The sequence below is a fragment of the Numida meleagris genome, chromosome 7, assembly GCF_002078875.1.
Source record: "Numida meleagris isolate 19003 breed g44 Domestic line chromosome 7, NumMel1.0, whole genome shotgun sequence".
Taxonomy (NCBI): Eukaryota; Metazoa; Chordata; class Aves; order Galliformes; family Numididae; genus Numida; species Numida meleagris.
Window position 1 is genome coordinate 19,410,146 of NC_034415.1, and position 16,426 is coordinate 19,426,571.

General features: G+C 37.4%; 1 protein-coding gene across 6 annotated transcripts in view; it reads right to left on the minus strand.

The window, feature by feature from the left end:
- ST6GALNAC3 (ST6 N-acetylgalactosaminide alpha-2,6-sialyltransferase 3) overlaps positions 1 to 16,426 on the minus strand; it is a 231,486-nt gene that overhangs the window by 97,546 nt on the left and 117,514 nt on the right. For all 6 annotated transcript variants that reach the window (XM_021404850.1, XM_021404849.1, XM_021404848.1 and 3 more), the window contains one exon: positions 14,468 to 14,662. In XM_021404850.1, the coding sequence (XP_021260525.1) occupies positions 14,468 to 14,662 (195 nt within the window). The remainder of the gene's footprint in view (positions 1 to 14,467; positions 14,663 to 16,426) is intronic.

Consider the following 16,426-nt stretch of genomic DNA (forward strand, 5'->3'; position numbering starts at 1 on the left):
CCGTTCTGACCAAAGGTTCTACCTCTTCTTCATGGACTATGATCAAGCTAAGCTCTCTTTTCTGTTTTTTTGTTGTGTTTTCTTTTATTCCAACACTATCTGAACTAAAAATGAGGGATAATCACAAGCCAAGAAACTTTCGGTTACAGCAAAAGATTTGATGAAAATAAATTAGAGAAGTCTGAATTGATTTGTAGGCGCAAAAAAAAAAATGTGTGCTTTTCTTTGCAAGGAAACTCTCAAAAGGAAATTGAGAGGATTTGCATCATTTCAGTTATTGATAAAATAGGGCTTCTCTTTGTGATAATTTGAGTGATCCTAAGCAGGTGTCAGGGCAAGAAATACATTGCTTTATTCATTCATGAGACAAGTAAAATAAGAATGGAAGAATATCAGATAAAAAGAAAAATGTACTCAGGTCATCTTTCACCACAACTGAAAATTAGTAGAGAGTGATATAAAATTAAGCATGCAAATAAAAATACTGCTTCTGTAAAAATAAAAAATATCCGTACACTTAATACCCAGCATGGGAGAAATTCCAGTGAAGTTACAATTAGATTTTGAGAGTAATTTCAGTAGCAACCTATTTCACTTCTATAATGCTATAATGATTTCATCAGTAACAAATTCTCTAGGTAGTTTCACACTGTAAGTTGTAAGGATGGCACCATTAAATAGCATCAGTAACTGTTACTATCAGCTGCATATTACATTAAAAAAAAAAAAAGGAGCATTTGTGGATGACTTGAATTTTTCAGATTAGCGTTTTGCTGAAAGTAAATCTTGGAGCCTTCAAGAATCTTATCTATAGACCAAAGCTCACGCCAAGTTCATTTTCTGCTGCAAATGAGACTGGGCATCCTTTCACAGTAGAAGGTACATCACAGCCACAAATATTGCTGACTACCATAAACAGTATAGAATTTAGTTATGATGGGGCAAAACTTCCTTTTTTTATAGGTATCATGGAGCATAGGGCTGAGTTTAAGAACTGTTGATATATGGTGTTTCTCCAACTTATTTCAGCCACCTCTGTGACTAGTGCTTTGCAAAGAGCGACAGAATTTGTATATGAATCCAAAAAAATTCAAAATCTATTCTACAGTAAGAGCATCTCTTAGATACACACTGGTTCCACAAAGCATGAGAACTTGAGTTTTCATTTACAGCAGTAGTGGGGGTGAAAATAAACAAGCCATCAAGAAATGTATTTGCTCTACTAAAGCCTATAGATCATGAAAAGATAGTTCTAACTCTGCATACAGCATGCATTTTAAAGACTATCTGGTCTCAAGCACATAGAAAGTAGTAGAAATCCAAGACATCCTCAGGTAGATGAATACTTCACCGGATTCAGAAATAACCATAGGTTCTACATTGAGTTACTCAAAATGGAATGAAATGAAAAGGCTACATCCTTAAATCCTCCAGAAATGTAAACATTTAAAGAGATTTTAAGTATTATTATACAATATCTACTCTGTCACATGTAACACAGAAATGCCTGTCAGTTGCTAAAGTTGTATTTATGTTTATAAAGAAGTTGCCAGACAAACTAGATTTTTCAAAGAAAAAAAGGACGTATTTTGTGAGTGAAGGGAAAATACTATATGTGCTTTCAGATCTGGTAAAGATTGACAAAAGTACTGATTTTCAGGAATTCAGAATACAACTTCCTAGGTAATCACACAATTAATCTGAAGGTACAAGAACAAGATTTATGCAAAAATGGGTGTTTTATGAACATAAAATGAACAGCTAATTTCTTAACAGACCTGTCACACTCCATTGTGAAAACAATTTCTCTAATGAACAGAAACGTTTAAACTGCAAGATTGTTCCTGAAGACTGAATGGAAAAAAATGAGGGCTCCAAATCCTCCAAGAACAACTCAAATCATTCACATGGACTGAGACAAATAAAAAATCACTCTGGCTTTTAGTTCTAAATTTCTTTTAATTGACCACATGCAACACAAAGCTTTGTAATCTTTTCCTAGTTACATCTGTCTTATCTTTCCTAAGGATCTTCAGGAGGAAATATATGGTATTTCAAAAAAATTGGAAAAGTGTGAGGAAATACCCAGCTGGGCATCATCCTGGGAAACTGTGAAGTAAATCATCTCATGAGAAAGCATCCAAGAATTCTAGGAAACATAAATCCCAGGTAATCTGATATCTAGAAGCACAGGTAACATTATGTTGTCTGCTTCCTCATTACAGACAAATCCCATGCAGAATTCTGGGAAGCTGAGACAGGCAAAAAGCGAGAAGCAGGTGGACTGGTGCTATTCATGAAATAGGGAAAAGTAAGGAAGAGATTTGCTTTGTAACTTCAATGATAAAGATGGAACTGGAAGTGTCTATTTACAGTGAAAGAAAAAGAATAAGAAGTAGAAATATTTATTATGCTTAAAGAAGCAAGAAAGTCAGACATAAAGCAGCAGTAATATATTCCATTCTTCAGTATGGGAGGAAAAACTGAAGTGGTGAAGTGTTATGTTAGTTCACCGCATGATATTCCAAAGGATACAGTCAAAGACACCAAAATAGGAAGTATAAAAGCAGACAGGTTAAAACCCAGAATAGGGGTTAATCATATCCTAGCAGGGAGGTGAGCATCCAGTTACATTTTTTTCAGCTCTAGATTTTATTTTTTCATATATGCAACTACACAGCACACAAACTAGCAGAGAAGTATATGCATTATTCATGCTATTCATGGTAGACATGCACTGCAGTTTCACTGAACAGGACTGGAAGTAATACCAGAGGAAATAGAGGCCTTAAAGGAATACACTAATCTCAGAAACCTCAGTGTCACTATAATTTTATTTTTTATTTTTTTTTAAAAGGATTCTGCTATGATAATAGTACAGTTTGCAGAAAATGATTTCTGCAGTATTCAGATAAATGACCTCAGAGAAGGCCATTTCTTCCCCAGGAAATGAGCAGTAGTTAACACCCACCAGAACGGGAGAAAGCCATTTAATGGCAAGTGCAAGGAGCCCCTCAATGTTCATTCCTATGTGATTACCAACAGCCTGAACATCGCAAATGTTTTAGATTTCATGACAGAATTATATCGCATTGTGCCCAGCAGAGGCAACTCCTCATTTTAAACAGGAAACAATATCGCTCTCAGCCATTGCTTGAAAATGACTCCTCATCTACAATTATCTGTCAATTCTGCTTTCTCATTTTCAGCTATCACCAGCCTCTGTATTTACAGAAGTCCATTTCTCCTTGATTCTTGTACTCAGCTCCAAAATAATTTATTAGGAGCTACACATGCTTATCAAAGACAGACAGAATTCATGCAGAAACTAATAGCAGGCTATGAAAGTCATTATACAATTTACGCCAAAGCTGCTGTCACAGTCCTGGATTGCCTTGGCCTTTGTCAGTCAGAATAAAGCATTAGGATAGTGCAAAGACTATTTTTGTTGTTGTTTTTACAGTGGTATACTGGCAAGAAGTGATAACATATCAGAGATCTCATATCCACCAGCATTTTGTAAGGAGAGTCTCAGTGTGGCTGATCTTACTTTGCTTCTTGAACTTGACTAGAAGTGACTTGATCCAGAAATGTCACCTGCTTCTACAAACACAAAGATGTTAAAGCGGTGAAGAGAGGGAGTACTTTGGTCCAGGCCAACAGCAGGACAGGAACTGAGACTAGTTCTTAGAAATTCCATCTTGCTCCTCTGCCTGTTCTCTTCTGAGTAGCAGGTCAATATTATCAGCTGCATTATAGTAATGCTACCACCTCCACCGGCTTTCACTGATGCTGGTGATGACAAGGCACATGTGACACCAAGGACTAGCTGCAGTAGAAATGAATAGGACAGCTCCAAGACTCATCTGAGTGGGGAATCCCACGGGACTATCCCTCTCCCTCCAAGACGTTCTCCTGTGGAACTCCCTACTGCTCTTTCATTGAAAGGATTAATGAAGAAACACCATCTACTACACGCTTGAAAAATTATATTTCTCTGCCCTCTATTCAGAGAGCCTGTTTAGCCTCAAAAACATTGAAAAGTAACCATTCTAAGCTTTTGCAGGCTCTGACATGGCTGCAAATAAACTTTTTAGATTCAATCCATTTGAGAAAGAAGTAATGTTTATAAAGACATCTGAAATAAACTAAAAAAGGTAGGTGAGATCTGGGCTGTGACAATTCTGCCCAAGGTTCTTCTGGTTTGAAATCTATACCTGGTTCCTTTTCAAAAACCTGTTACCTGAAGTCTGGATCAGTATAACACATTCATCTTGGGGCTACATCTCAAATCCATTTAGAAACCAAACCTAGCACAAAATGCAGCTGTAGCTGGCTTGTTAAGAACAGCCCCTGCCCCAAAATCTCAAAGCAATGTCTTAGAAACTGTCCTAAATAATGATATATTTGCTGGCAAAAGGTAATCTGATGACTTAATGAAAGACATTTTGGGCAGTGAAGGGCAAGTCAAACTGGAGAGGACGTAGGCTGAAGGAAGAAATCAGCAGTTTTGGACAATGTGCTGTGAATCCTAAAGGGAAGAGTGAAGAAAAAATGAAATAGATGTTACACATCTTCCACATGCTAGAAACAAGATGAGGTATGTTAAGCCAGAAGACATTAATGGATCAATAAAAGTAATCACACAAAAATACCAGAGAACAAAATTTTCAGTCATTGATAAATTTTATAATATCCTGTATATTATCAAATATTGAGCTATTGTTTTTACCTAAAGGCCATAACTTCGTCCTTCACCTTTGTGGTTAATTTCTGTCATGGGATATTTGCCAGCTCTGAGCTGAGCTTTTCAGTGTACCAGCCTCGCAGTGCTTTGGAGTGAGTCTTGCGCACACAGGCATTTCACAGGAGTCTGAACATACCTGACAAAAAGCTTAGAAAAATACCTTTTTAATGAGATCACTCCAAAAATGCGTTTTCTTTAGGAACATGGATCCTAGGCACCAGTAATCAAAAAGGCAGAAGGTTTGGAAGATGGTATCACTGAACTAGAGCCAACCCAAACCAACCCGCACTTCAGCAGGTGTAATGTTAATAGAAAGCTCTTGAGAATTCTCTGCAGACTCTGAGTGGAACAAGCAGGTTCTACCCCCCAGTGAAATATTGATCTAAGACCTGTGGGATTTTCATCACTTTCAAATTCAAAATCTCTAGGTCCTAACTATAAGAGATGCTTAAAGACAAGTTCAAGAAGCTGTGCTTCAACAAATGATGCTATTACTTGCGGAAAAGAGTACTGGACTACTATGAACAAGGTGAAGGCAGTAATGTGCACCCCTGGGGTCGGTGAAAAAAAATGGAGGATAGATTGCTGTTATTAAGCAGACAATTCCAAAATCGCTCTAGCAGTGTCTTTGCACTGGTTTGGAGAATTTCATTTAAAACTGTATTTATTCATCTAATGGACAACTCAACAGTTTTCCTGCATGACAGGAAGTAACAGATTACTGTAATCTCTGGCTGAATATGACAAATATATCAGATGGGAAGGGGGAAATATAGATGGGAGAAAGAAGTAGTATGAATAAATGCAGAACTTCATTTTCTCCCCAGATCGAATTGCTTTTTCTTTTAGGGTGCAGCCACATGGACATGATTTCTCATGAACTTTTCAGTGTTAGCAGTAATAATCCTTATTGGTATAGAGGTAGTGAAACATGATTTATGATGAACAGACAGACAAAATTTACAGCTATAACTATGTTTGCAGAAAACTTAAGTTACACTGTCTGTAACAAGAGTTACAGTAAAGCCTTATGATGCACACACTGTCAGATATTTATGCTAGTTAGGAACATGAGGTTTTTAATAAGATTCATACAGGATCTCTTACGGACCAAATGATACATATTTGGTAGTATGAATTAACGTATTTAACCAGACAAAGGAGACTATCCAAAGGGCAGATATTGTTGCTGGTACAGTCTGCATCAGCTCTAAGATGGTTTCTGAATTCATTTCTTTCTATGCAACAGTGACACTAGTCCACTTATTCCAGCCCAGCCTGAGACAGACAGCACAGATTAGCAACTGAAAATGCACTCAAGATTCAAATTTTAATCTACTAAAAAGCTTAAGAGAAAAGGCTCATGTGGTACAAACTTTACACCAACTCAGAGAACAATAAAGGAGGCAAAACTACATATTCAATCCACAGAATGCAGCAAAACCTGAAGCTGCAAACACAAGCTATGACAGATGGCCAAGGGAGCAAACTTGGAAAGCAAAGGCTTAAGGAAGGTGGCTGTGGCTTTAAAACTAGCCAGTAAACGGCATGGCTGTCGCTGTTAGAAGTCTGTCTCCTGAGCAAGTTCTAGCTGCCGCGTTTACATGCACATCCATGCGTGTATGTGTAACTGTGTGCTGGTGGCTGGCACTTAGCTTCCCTGCAGGGAGGTATTAGCAGCCTCAGGTCAGCTCAGTGTGGCACAGCTCTGCCAAAATAGCTGTGCTGGGCAAGAGCTCAAAGAGCTCAAATTCCTGACTGCCACAGCCAGCAGAAACCCCTTGCACAGAAATAATTATGTGAGCAAAACTCCATTTTCACTGGCTCTTTTTACTCCATATTTTACACATCAGAACAAAGCCATCATCAGTCCATCCAGAACCAGAGACGCTTTGCTGCAAAGCTTACCTAGAATGTCTACAAGAAGAATGTCTACTGCTCTCAGCTGATGAAATGAAACCCCAAGAAAACTTGCTTGCTTAATGCAAACCAGCCCACCCTTCATTTGGCAATTATTGACAAAAAAAAGAAATCATAGCATGGCAACAGAATTCATGAGCACGTGCAAGAGCATGCTCAGGATATAATGGATTTCTCTTCCTTCCCTTTGATAGCAAGCCTTGTTCTTGTCCATTTATTACTGGCCAGCTTGTCTTTCCTATCTTCTCCAGAGGTTTAGCCTCATTCAAGAAACCGTTTTACAAAACCTCCCTGTTCTCTTCTTACCCATCCATAGAATACTTAATTCACTTCACCTCACCTGGTCCATCTGCTTTTTAGCTTAACACACACACACAAAAAAACCCAACAAGCTCACACCTGATAGAAGCCTGTCTATCAAGCTGGCTAACTGAAAAGCTTAGCCCCTTCTCTGCTTCACAAATGCTCTCAAACAATTTTCAGTGTTCCTCCTTTAGCGAGGCCTTCATCATCCACACTTTTATTTGACAAAACATGTCTGGGACCTCCTTGGACAAAGACTAGCATTATCTAACATTAACCCTTCCCGTTCACCAGCAGTAAAAAATTTAAAAAAATCCTCAAGAAAGTGGAAGAAATCTCTAGAAATTACACAAAGTGAAGGTAAAAAGCAAATCTATAATACCAGGCATCACTTCTGATATAACATGTAAGCTCTGATCAACAGAGCTATCCAGCCCACAACTCTAGGCCTTGTATACATTTATTTCTACCAGCGCAGACTCTTTAGGGATTGACTTTTGATGGCATAGCTCACTAGCTGATAGTAATCTCTTCTGAAGTTCCTTTGTCCTTTTTTTTTTTTTTTCCCTTCTTGAAAAGGCAGAGTAGCCACACAGGCAGCACTGCTTGGCTCATCACATTCAGGCTCTGTGTGGAGTAGATTTAATTCCTTTGTATAGAATACTTGATATATTTACCCTGGCACTTGACTTTTTCCTCATGGGACACTATCAGAGTTGTGGCAGCTTTAAAAACCTAAGCCAATTCCATATATAGAGAAGTAAAAAGGCTGAGCTAGCAGGATTTACTCTGCAGAGGACACACATCATCTGTGTTCCCTTCCCTCTTGTAGGTTCATAACAGCCTGAGTGATGTCAAGTGGACCTTGCAGATTATTCCAAAGCTTCTCTCTTCTCCTAAGCAAAAAGGTGCTGGAAAAAAGGAAGAAGAAAGCAGGGCCTCCAGCAGTAATTTGTTTAGTAAAATCTGTAACTGTAATATAAGACGTGCTTCTACTGATTAAAGACCTTGGCAGGAATTTTAAGTTTGTGTCTTTATCTCTCAGAGCCAAGAATGGGAGCTCCAATACAGTTACAAAAACATAGAAAAATATGTATAACTTATCTACTCTCTCTATATATATATATATAGAAGTATTACATAGACACACACATAGATCTATATCAGAAGCATAACAAGCAGCGTGTTGTCATTGAAATGTTATGTAGCTAATCCATAACATTTCCAGCAAAAATTGTTCCTGAAAATTAGTATGGCGGAAGCATGAAGGCATCCAGGAGAATACGTGGCATGTTTAGTTTTACTTCCATGATGATGATTACTAAAGCTGAAATGATGCAACTAAGTCACTGACATAAAACTGTGCTTCAGAAGGGTTGTCAATGATAAATGACTGTGAAACCAATGACCTTTTCTTAACAAAATATCATATGAATTCTTAAACTGTAACAGTGAATAAAACCTCAAAGGAAATGAAGAGATGGAAGTCGTGAATGTGTCAGAAATTAAAGACTAAAGCAACTTTTTGTCACACTGAGCTCTGGTTGATGTAGCTTTTTTTTTTTTTTTTTGACTACCAAGGACTCAGTTCTTCTCTATAAGGATATAAAACCAACACTTGTGAAGTTAACTGAACACACCAATGCAAGCTCACTGTTTGTTACCCTGTTTTGACACGAAGCCCACTGCTATTCTCCAAGTTTCTCTTCATACTGTGATGCTGCATCCACCACCAAGGCAAAACTTAAACCCTCCTAGGCTGATCACTAGCTTTGCTTATTTTTAGCATTTCATGCTTCAGTTTTAGTCCTTTTTAAATTAATGCTGGCTTCCCATATCTAGAAAGAAACGAATATTAAAATATCCATCATATACCTTGTGCATTTTTAAATTTAGCTATTAAAGTTTCATAAGAACATGGTCTCTCACTATTTCTATGTCTCCTTCCTATGATTACTCCTAATGTGCTTGACAGCTATGTTTTTGCTATTGCTAAAGTTGTATATGCCTTATTTCATGAGCTGATAGCACCTCGCACAGCCTGTATTTTCATGTTATATTAGATCTCCTCTACACTTCAGACACTGTTTTTCTTTTAGTTTTATTGTTTTTTTCCCCCCAGTAACTTCACTGATAACAATAAAAACAGACTATGCAACTAAATTGTATGGCCTGCAGACTCCTCCCATATTTATTCATATCTGGGATATTTCACCTAAATAGAACTTAATGGATAACTCTACCTCATGTACATTTGAGTTCTACTACAGAACTTCTAGTGAAAGGAATTTAAAGAATTAGATTCAGACTGTACATTCACATACACATGGCTCCATGTGCTATAGCTCGAAAGCAGCTATTGCTTGTACACTGCTTTATCCAGCTCACATGACCAAAGAGTATGCACTAATTCAAATTTATTAATTCAATATCAGCAGTATTGATGTTTTTTTCAGTTACAAAAAGATTTAAAAAATCCTATTGGTTACAATGCATGTTCATTTTATCTAGTGCTCATCACTATACACTATGAGATTCTTCAATGTTCGTGACACAAATCCTTTTCTCTCCCTCAGAACTCATTTTAGATTAAGCCATTAGATCTCACAGCTGCAGTTTAATGTAGGGATTTTAGGTCACATCGAAACTTACCCTTTAACAAGAACAGTTTTAATCTTTGTATAGTACTTCAATATGCTTCCTATAATTATGTATCAAGCGTTATTGCAGCTATATTTCAGATTTTACATATGTAAGTAAATGCTACATTATTTTAATACTGATGGTAGAATAAAAATCTATTCAAAATTCACCTTTCAGGAAGCACAATCAAATATCCAAGAACCCTATTAGACTTGCTCAGCATAAAGTTTCAAACTGTTAATGGGCTTTAAATTGATGCCATAATGCTGCAATTTAAATACATGATGTTCATTAATTTTGCTCCAACTCTTTGTAGAGAACAAGCAGTATGAAAGAGGGAGGAAGATTATATTTTCTATACCTGCTCCTTTTTAGCTGCTTGCCTTGATACTCAAGAATTATTGCATCACCTTGGAGTAGGCAGATGAAGTTTGCTCAAAAGACAATAGGCTTCAATTTGCCAACCACTCTGGAGTTATATCACAATAAAAATTTCTATTAAAAATACCAGGAAGAAGATAAAAGGAACTAACACTACAGACATGACATTTATTAAAGATGATGTCTTAGTTTCATCTGGGACAGCACTGTTACGTTATGGTGCTATGTTTTGGTTCTAGGAATAAAACAATGTTGATAACATGCTGATGTTTATAGTTGTTCCTAAGCAGTGTTGTACAGAGCCAAGGCCACTTCAGTTCCTCAGCAGAGGCCTGGTGGGAGGCCCAAGGAGCTGGGAGGGGACAGAATTAGGACAGCTGATTTCGACTGGCCAAAGGGTTATTCCATACCATATGACATCATGCAGAAAGAGAGTTTTGAAGGGGATGGGAGGTCATCTTCCTTCCGCAGCTAAGGGGCTGGCTGAGCATTGGTCAGGGGGTAGTGAGCAATTGCTTGTGCAGCACTTGTTATGACACTCTCTCTCTCTAATGTATATAACTATTATCATTTTCATTTTCTCTATCTTATTTAATAGTATTTATCTTGACCCATGAGTTATACTTTGTGTTGGTTTTGTTGTTGTTGTTGTTGTTTTCCTGATTCTCTCCCTTATCCCACTGGGAAGAGGGGGAGTGAGCAAATGACTGTACGGTGCTGAGCCACCTGTGGGGTTAAACCCCAACTGATGGATTTAATCATTTCAGAACCAATTACCAAAATCCAAAAGGTTCAAAGGAGAGGAAACAAGGGACAGAAAATACAGTAAAGGTCATCTTACTCATATACTTCCTTTTAACTGTAAGTTCAAAATTCAGGTACTTGGATGAGACAGCAACACTGTATCAGGCAGCCATCCTCTCTCAAATCTCAAGGAGTTCTCTCGAATAGGGGCATTGAAAAAGGAGAAAAGATCTCATGATGGAGGGCTAAACGAAAGAATCCTCTGGTCTTAAGGAGAGGGAAGGGACAAGATGCAAGTTTTCTGTGAGGAATTATCTATTTCAGAAATATCTCAAAAGTCAAATTTAAATGTGTCTAGACAAAATGGGCCAGAATAGTACAACACCACATCTATTTATACTTCAAATATACTATGTTTACTGTACATAAAGTCAATTTTTCTAAAGCTGTTGCTATAGATACAAATCAAGGGAACCATAGCAACAACATTGTATTATGCACAGCCTTAATTAGGGATTAAGTTATGTCTCTCTTCGCAGTTTATATTAAATATTTCCGTATAGTCTAGTTATAGTAATCGCAATGTTTTCAGAATTTTTTATAACAAAATTTTAGTACAATTATACTGTCAAGTCAAATACACAACATACTTGAAAAGCATCCTTACCGCATTTTTCTGATCATAACTAATAATAGACATGTTGCTTGCTTTCACTTGAGGTGCAAATGTTCACATTGCCATGCCTTCTGAACTTGTTTAATACAAGGCCACCTTAGCCCTAACCACCAAGAAACTGACAAACCATAATCTTATAAGGTTTCCAATTCTCAACCCATTCAGCCTTACCCTGAAAGAATTAAATTTCTCCTAACTTTGACTTCTTTTTCCCATGGGTTGAAGGTGATTGCTATGTTTTCTTTTTGCCTTTTTCCTCAGAGAATAAGTATATGAGGTAGAGATGGGAAAGGAATAATAGACAATTGACTGGACTGGTGCTCAGTACTTTATTTGCTCTGTTTTGTTGAATCTGTGTGTGTACCATTTTAGAACACAGAGAATTTGGGGTGCTGCATGCAGCTGAGCATGCTGCCACAGAGTAGAGCCTGAGAGGAACAGGTAACGGAGAACAGAGAAACAACAAAGAAAGAATAAGGATATTGGAACTGGCTGAGGAACAGCAGGCAGCATTATCAGACAGCAGGAGGCATGTAAGACCTGGTGGGGTGGCAGGCTTCAAAAGACACCCTAGAAGGCGATAAACACGCACAATGAGAGTGCACACACTCTCTCAACAAGAGAAAATACGTAATTCATATCTTTATAATTCTTTTTTCTGCTATCTTCCCTTCTGTTGTGTAATTTTCTAATGATGCAGTAAGCTAGAGTTCCCCCACCTTCCGGTCCTTGCCTACCGATAAAATGTTACAAGTCCTTTTTTGTAAAAACCTTGGCTACATTTGCTTTGGGCATTAGCTGCACTCACAGAACGGACATCCTCCTTATCTTATATACTCTAGCAGCACAAAAAGACCTGAAAAGAATATACAAATCTAATGAAATGAACAGAAATTGAACGTATTTGGCACTTAAAGAAATAAGAAGTCTGTATCTAATCTTAATACAAATAATATACAAGTGCATATTTACATTCTTCTATATAGCAATCTGCATTATAAAAATTGTAGTCTCAGAAAAGGTCTGAACACAGGTTAGGAACATGAGATGCATAAAATCTTTTCACATGAGCAGCATGATAAAACTTCTCCCACACAGGGAATAATCAAGACAGAAGATAGTGCATTCACAATTAGCAGGGCATGTTCAGTTTCTTCATTATTGTTTTAATTAGAAAATATTAACGTAATCTACAAATACAAGGGGGAAAACAACTAAAATTACTAAGTTTAAGGAGTCCTTCAAGAACTAAGCTAAATTGAGACAAATGTCTTACTAATCAATACTGGACACCAAATTTCAAGACATTCATTTCTTTTTAATGCCAGAACTTCCAAGAGTATTATCAAATTTAAGAATGAATTAAGGCTCCCACAAGATATAACTAACCTCTGATGAAGGCAATGGTGAATAAAAATGGATTAGATGCTCCTCTCTTCTCCAGTTATCAGTTTGGGCTGATAGTGATCAATTGGCCCTGGCAGCTCTACCTCATTCAGATTCCACACCTGCAGCTCTGACACTCACATAACACAGCATCACACAGAACTGCCCTCACATTTCAAGTGAGTACCTGGTCCTTTCATATTTGAGATATGCTGGATGAGGCCTTACCCTCTTTGAACTCAGCAGCAGAGCTCCCGTTCATTTCACTGAGACTAGAATTCTCCCTGACTCAAACAAATTTCCTTTCTGGCACTTGTCCTTTCTCTGCTCTGTAGATAAAGTATTTTGTCCTCCAATATACTCAAAGCTGCATCTTGTGAAAACAACAATTAGAAGATAAAGAGGTTTAAAAGAAGCTACCTTCTAAAGACAACACACTAATACCAAAATAATAAATAACCTGTCCAATGCACTTGTAGGACTGAACATCATGAAGTAGTAAATTATTTTCATTCTCTATAAATCATAGAATGACTTATGTTGGAAGGGACCTCAAAGCCCACTCAGTCCCAATTCCCTGCCATGGGCTGGCTGCCCCCCACCAGGGCAGGCTGCCCAAGTTCTATCCAGCCTGGCCTTGGGCACCTCCAGGGATGGGGCACCCACAACTCTCTGGGCAGTGTGTCAGCGTCTCACTGCCCTCTGAGTAAAGACTTTTTTCCTAACATCTAACCTAAACCTTCCATCTTTCTGTTTAAAGTCATTCCCCTTGTTCTATCACTATTAGACTGTGTAAAAATTTGATTATTAAAATAATAATTGCAATTTTATAAAGAATAAGTAGTAGTAAATGGAACTCATAGTATTCTCATGACTGACAGTGCTGTACTAATCAGAAAGAGCTTTTAGAAAGGCAGAAAAATTATTTTGCAAATTTGCGTCTATTATAAGCAGTACAAAGAGAGAGGGTGGAAAATTTTGCAGAAAAAGACACCACCACCACAGGAAACTAGCAATATCATTAGATATTTTGCCAACTAGGATAGTTCAAAGATAAAGTCCTTGTAAGATACCGTTTTATCAAGCCCCAAAGCAAGTATTTTGTAAGGCAGCTACAGGGCAAGGCACTTCAGAAATACGGACTGGAAATTGCAAATTCTGAAATAGCAAATTTCAGAAAAGTCCACTACATCTCTAGCTCTACCCCTTTTCTATGCTCACAAATGTCTGTTTCACAAATCATTCTCTTTCCTTCTTCTATGCACATAGAAACATAGATAAACTACTTACTTCGGTGTTCCAAGCAAAATTCATTTCTTCTTTTTTTTTTTTTTTTGATTTCTATAACAAAAATGCACAAGAAAATTTCTTGCCTATAGAATGAAGACTTGGAAAATCATTAGAAAACTTCTCTTTCTTGTGTAAAAGCCAGTCTTAATCATATCCAAGCACGATTTTGAGGCCAGCTCTCTTTTTTATCCACTGCAGACATTGCAAAAATTCAAATCATTCAGTAGTCATTTGAATGGTAGCACATTTTTAAGAGACGCTTAGCTCAGACCCACCGCCAACTTTATTTTTTTTCACTGGGCAATAGAAAGCAGTTGTGTGGGATCACAGAGAGGTCTACTGGTTCATTTTGCTGCTTTTTTAATACCAAGTCTTACCTCTTGTGTTTTCACATTTACATATCCATAGTGAGTTCTCAGAAGCTGCCTTTGGCTATTGGAAAATGGTATCCACTTGACACTGGTTTGTCCAAAGCAGTTTAGAATCAAAGGGAAAGTTACTTCATTTGTGAGACGAACGATGATCAGACAGAGGAATGCTGCAATGAAGCTCACAGCAACAATAGACTTTCTCTGAAATAAAAAGAAAATAAATTATTAAAATATGATTTTTTTTATTTACAGAAACAAGTATCTCCTATTGTAGAATCAGGGAATAATCCTCCAGAGAGCTTTATGTGAAATTATACGGTCACCTTGCTGCAGGAGCACAATGAGAGAGGTGTACTGGATCATTTTTCTTCAGTGAATACACGAAGTGAAAAGGCCATTTGCTCCTACACCATGTAAAGCTTATTTGGAAGAGAAAGATCACTGCAGGTTTTGTCTATTTTCTGTTAATTTTAAATCATTCCTGTGCAAAAGAATTTACAATCTAACCTTAAATATTTTATTACAAATTGTTGGTGAAGTTAGCACAATATTCTGCCTTATTCCAGGTTCACAGATTCACAAAGGAAGGCACTGGTATCTTGGACAAGATGCTCTCTGTTGCTAATAATATAACAAATCTGAAGCCTGTATCTTCGTTGACCTTTGCCTTCCATCTTTAACCTATCCAACTGGTTGGATTGGTTAACATAATTTTAAAAAAAAAAAACAAAACTTTTTTCCCTTGGTTCACTCCTCAATCTGCTGAAGAAAAACTTAAAGAAGCTAAAAAATGAGGGAAAGATTTGTTGTTTAAAATATTATAGCCAATTATTGTTCCTAGCCAGAGAAAAAAAACAAGGATCACAGCACATGGAAAATTTGAAGAGATATTAGCAAAATAGTACATTCAGGGGATGTTAACAACATGTCTCTGTCTGTTTTGAGGTATTAGGAGGCTGCAATTAGTGCTAAAGAAGAAACAAAGGACTGAGATAGGAAACCTGGATGAATGAGGTCACAGTAAGGAGAAAAGGAATAGGATGATGAAGGGCAGCATCCTGGCAATGCGAGTCAGTGAGGAATCTCAGTCAACTAATGTCTGTGTAATGTGAAATTAAACCCAGCAGATCTTTGGAGGGCACTGTAACAGCAATCACGGCTCTCAGCATCCATGGAAAGCCACTGCACTTTTCATCAGCTGCATTACAACAGATTTATATTAAATTGCAATAAACTGGCTGGGGAGCACTTCTGTGTCACTTCTCTTTGTGCCAGATGGAGACAGAAATGTTTAGCTATATATCAGGGCCTAGTAAGTGTTAAGAGCAGCTGATACGTGAAGCACAAGAGATAATCATAAAGCAGTGAAAAAATGCATAGATTAGTCATATTATTTATTGCAAGTTTTTAAAGGAGAATCTAGATACTTATTCCACTACAAGGGGATGCTTCAATCAATAGGAAGAAGTGATACTGTCCTATAGGATGCCACTGATTTCCACATATTCTATGCTCCTGGTTTGTCAAATGCCGTTCTTATTTTGTGCAGATATGTTCTGAACTTGAAAATATTGCAATCAGCTCTGCGTGCTTCATGAAAGCAGCTTTTCTTAATAAACTCTGCCCCAAGAAGAATGCAGGAGGGGTAGCTAAACCTCTTGGCTTTCATTAGGATGCCATGTGGGTTTTATATTCCTTCTCTTTGAATACACTGCAACAGGAGAAAGGGAAAGTACAGATTTCTTTTGTTTAGTTATAAGAAAATGTTGTTTGAAGAAAACTGCAGAGAAATTTCTATATGGTGCTTAGCCACAAAGAACCTACAGTAACCAGAACAGCATAATGAAAAAATGAATTTTTTTTTCTTTTCAACAGAAAGAATTCAAGGCATGTGTTCCAACGATTTCAAAGAAATCTTGGCATATGCGAACAGAACGCCTGCTCAACAACTTGTACAAAGGGCAA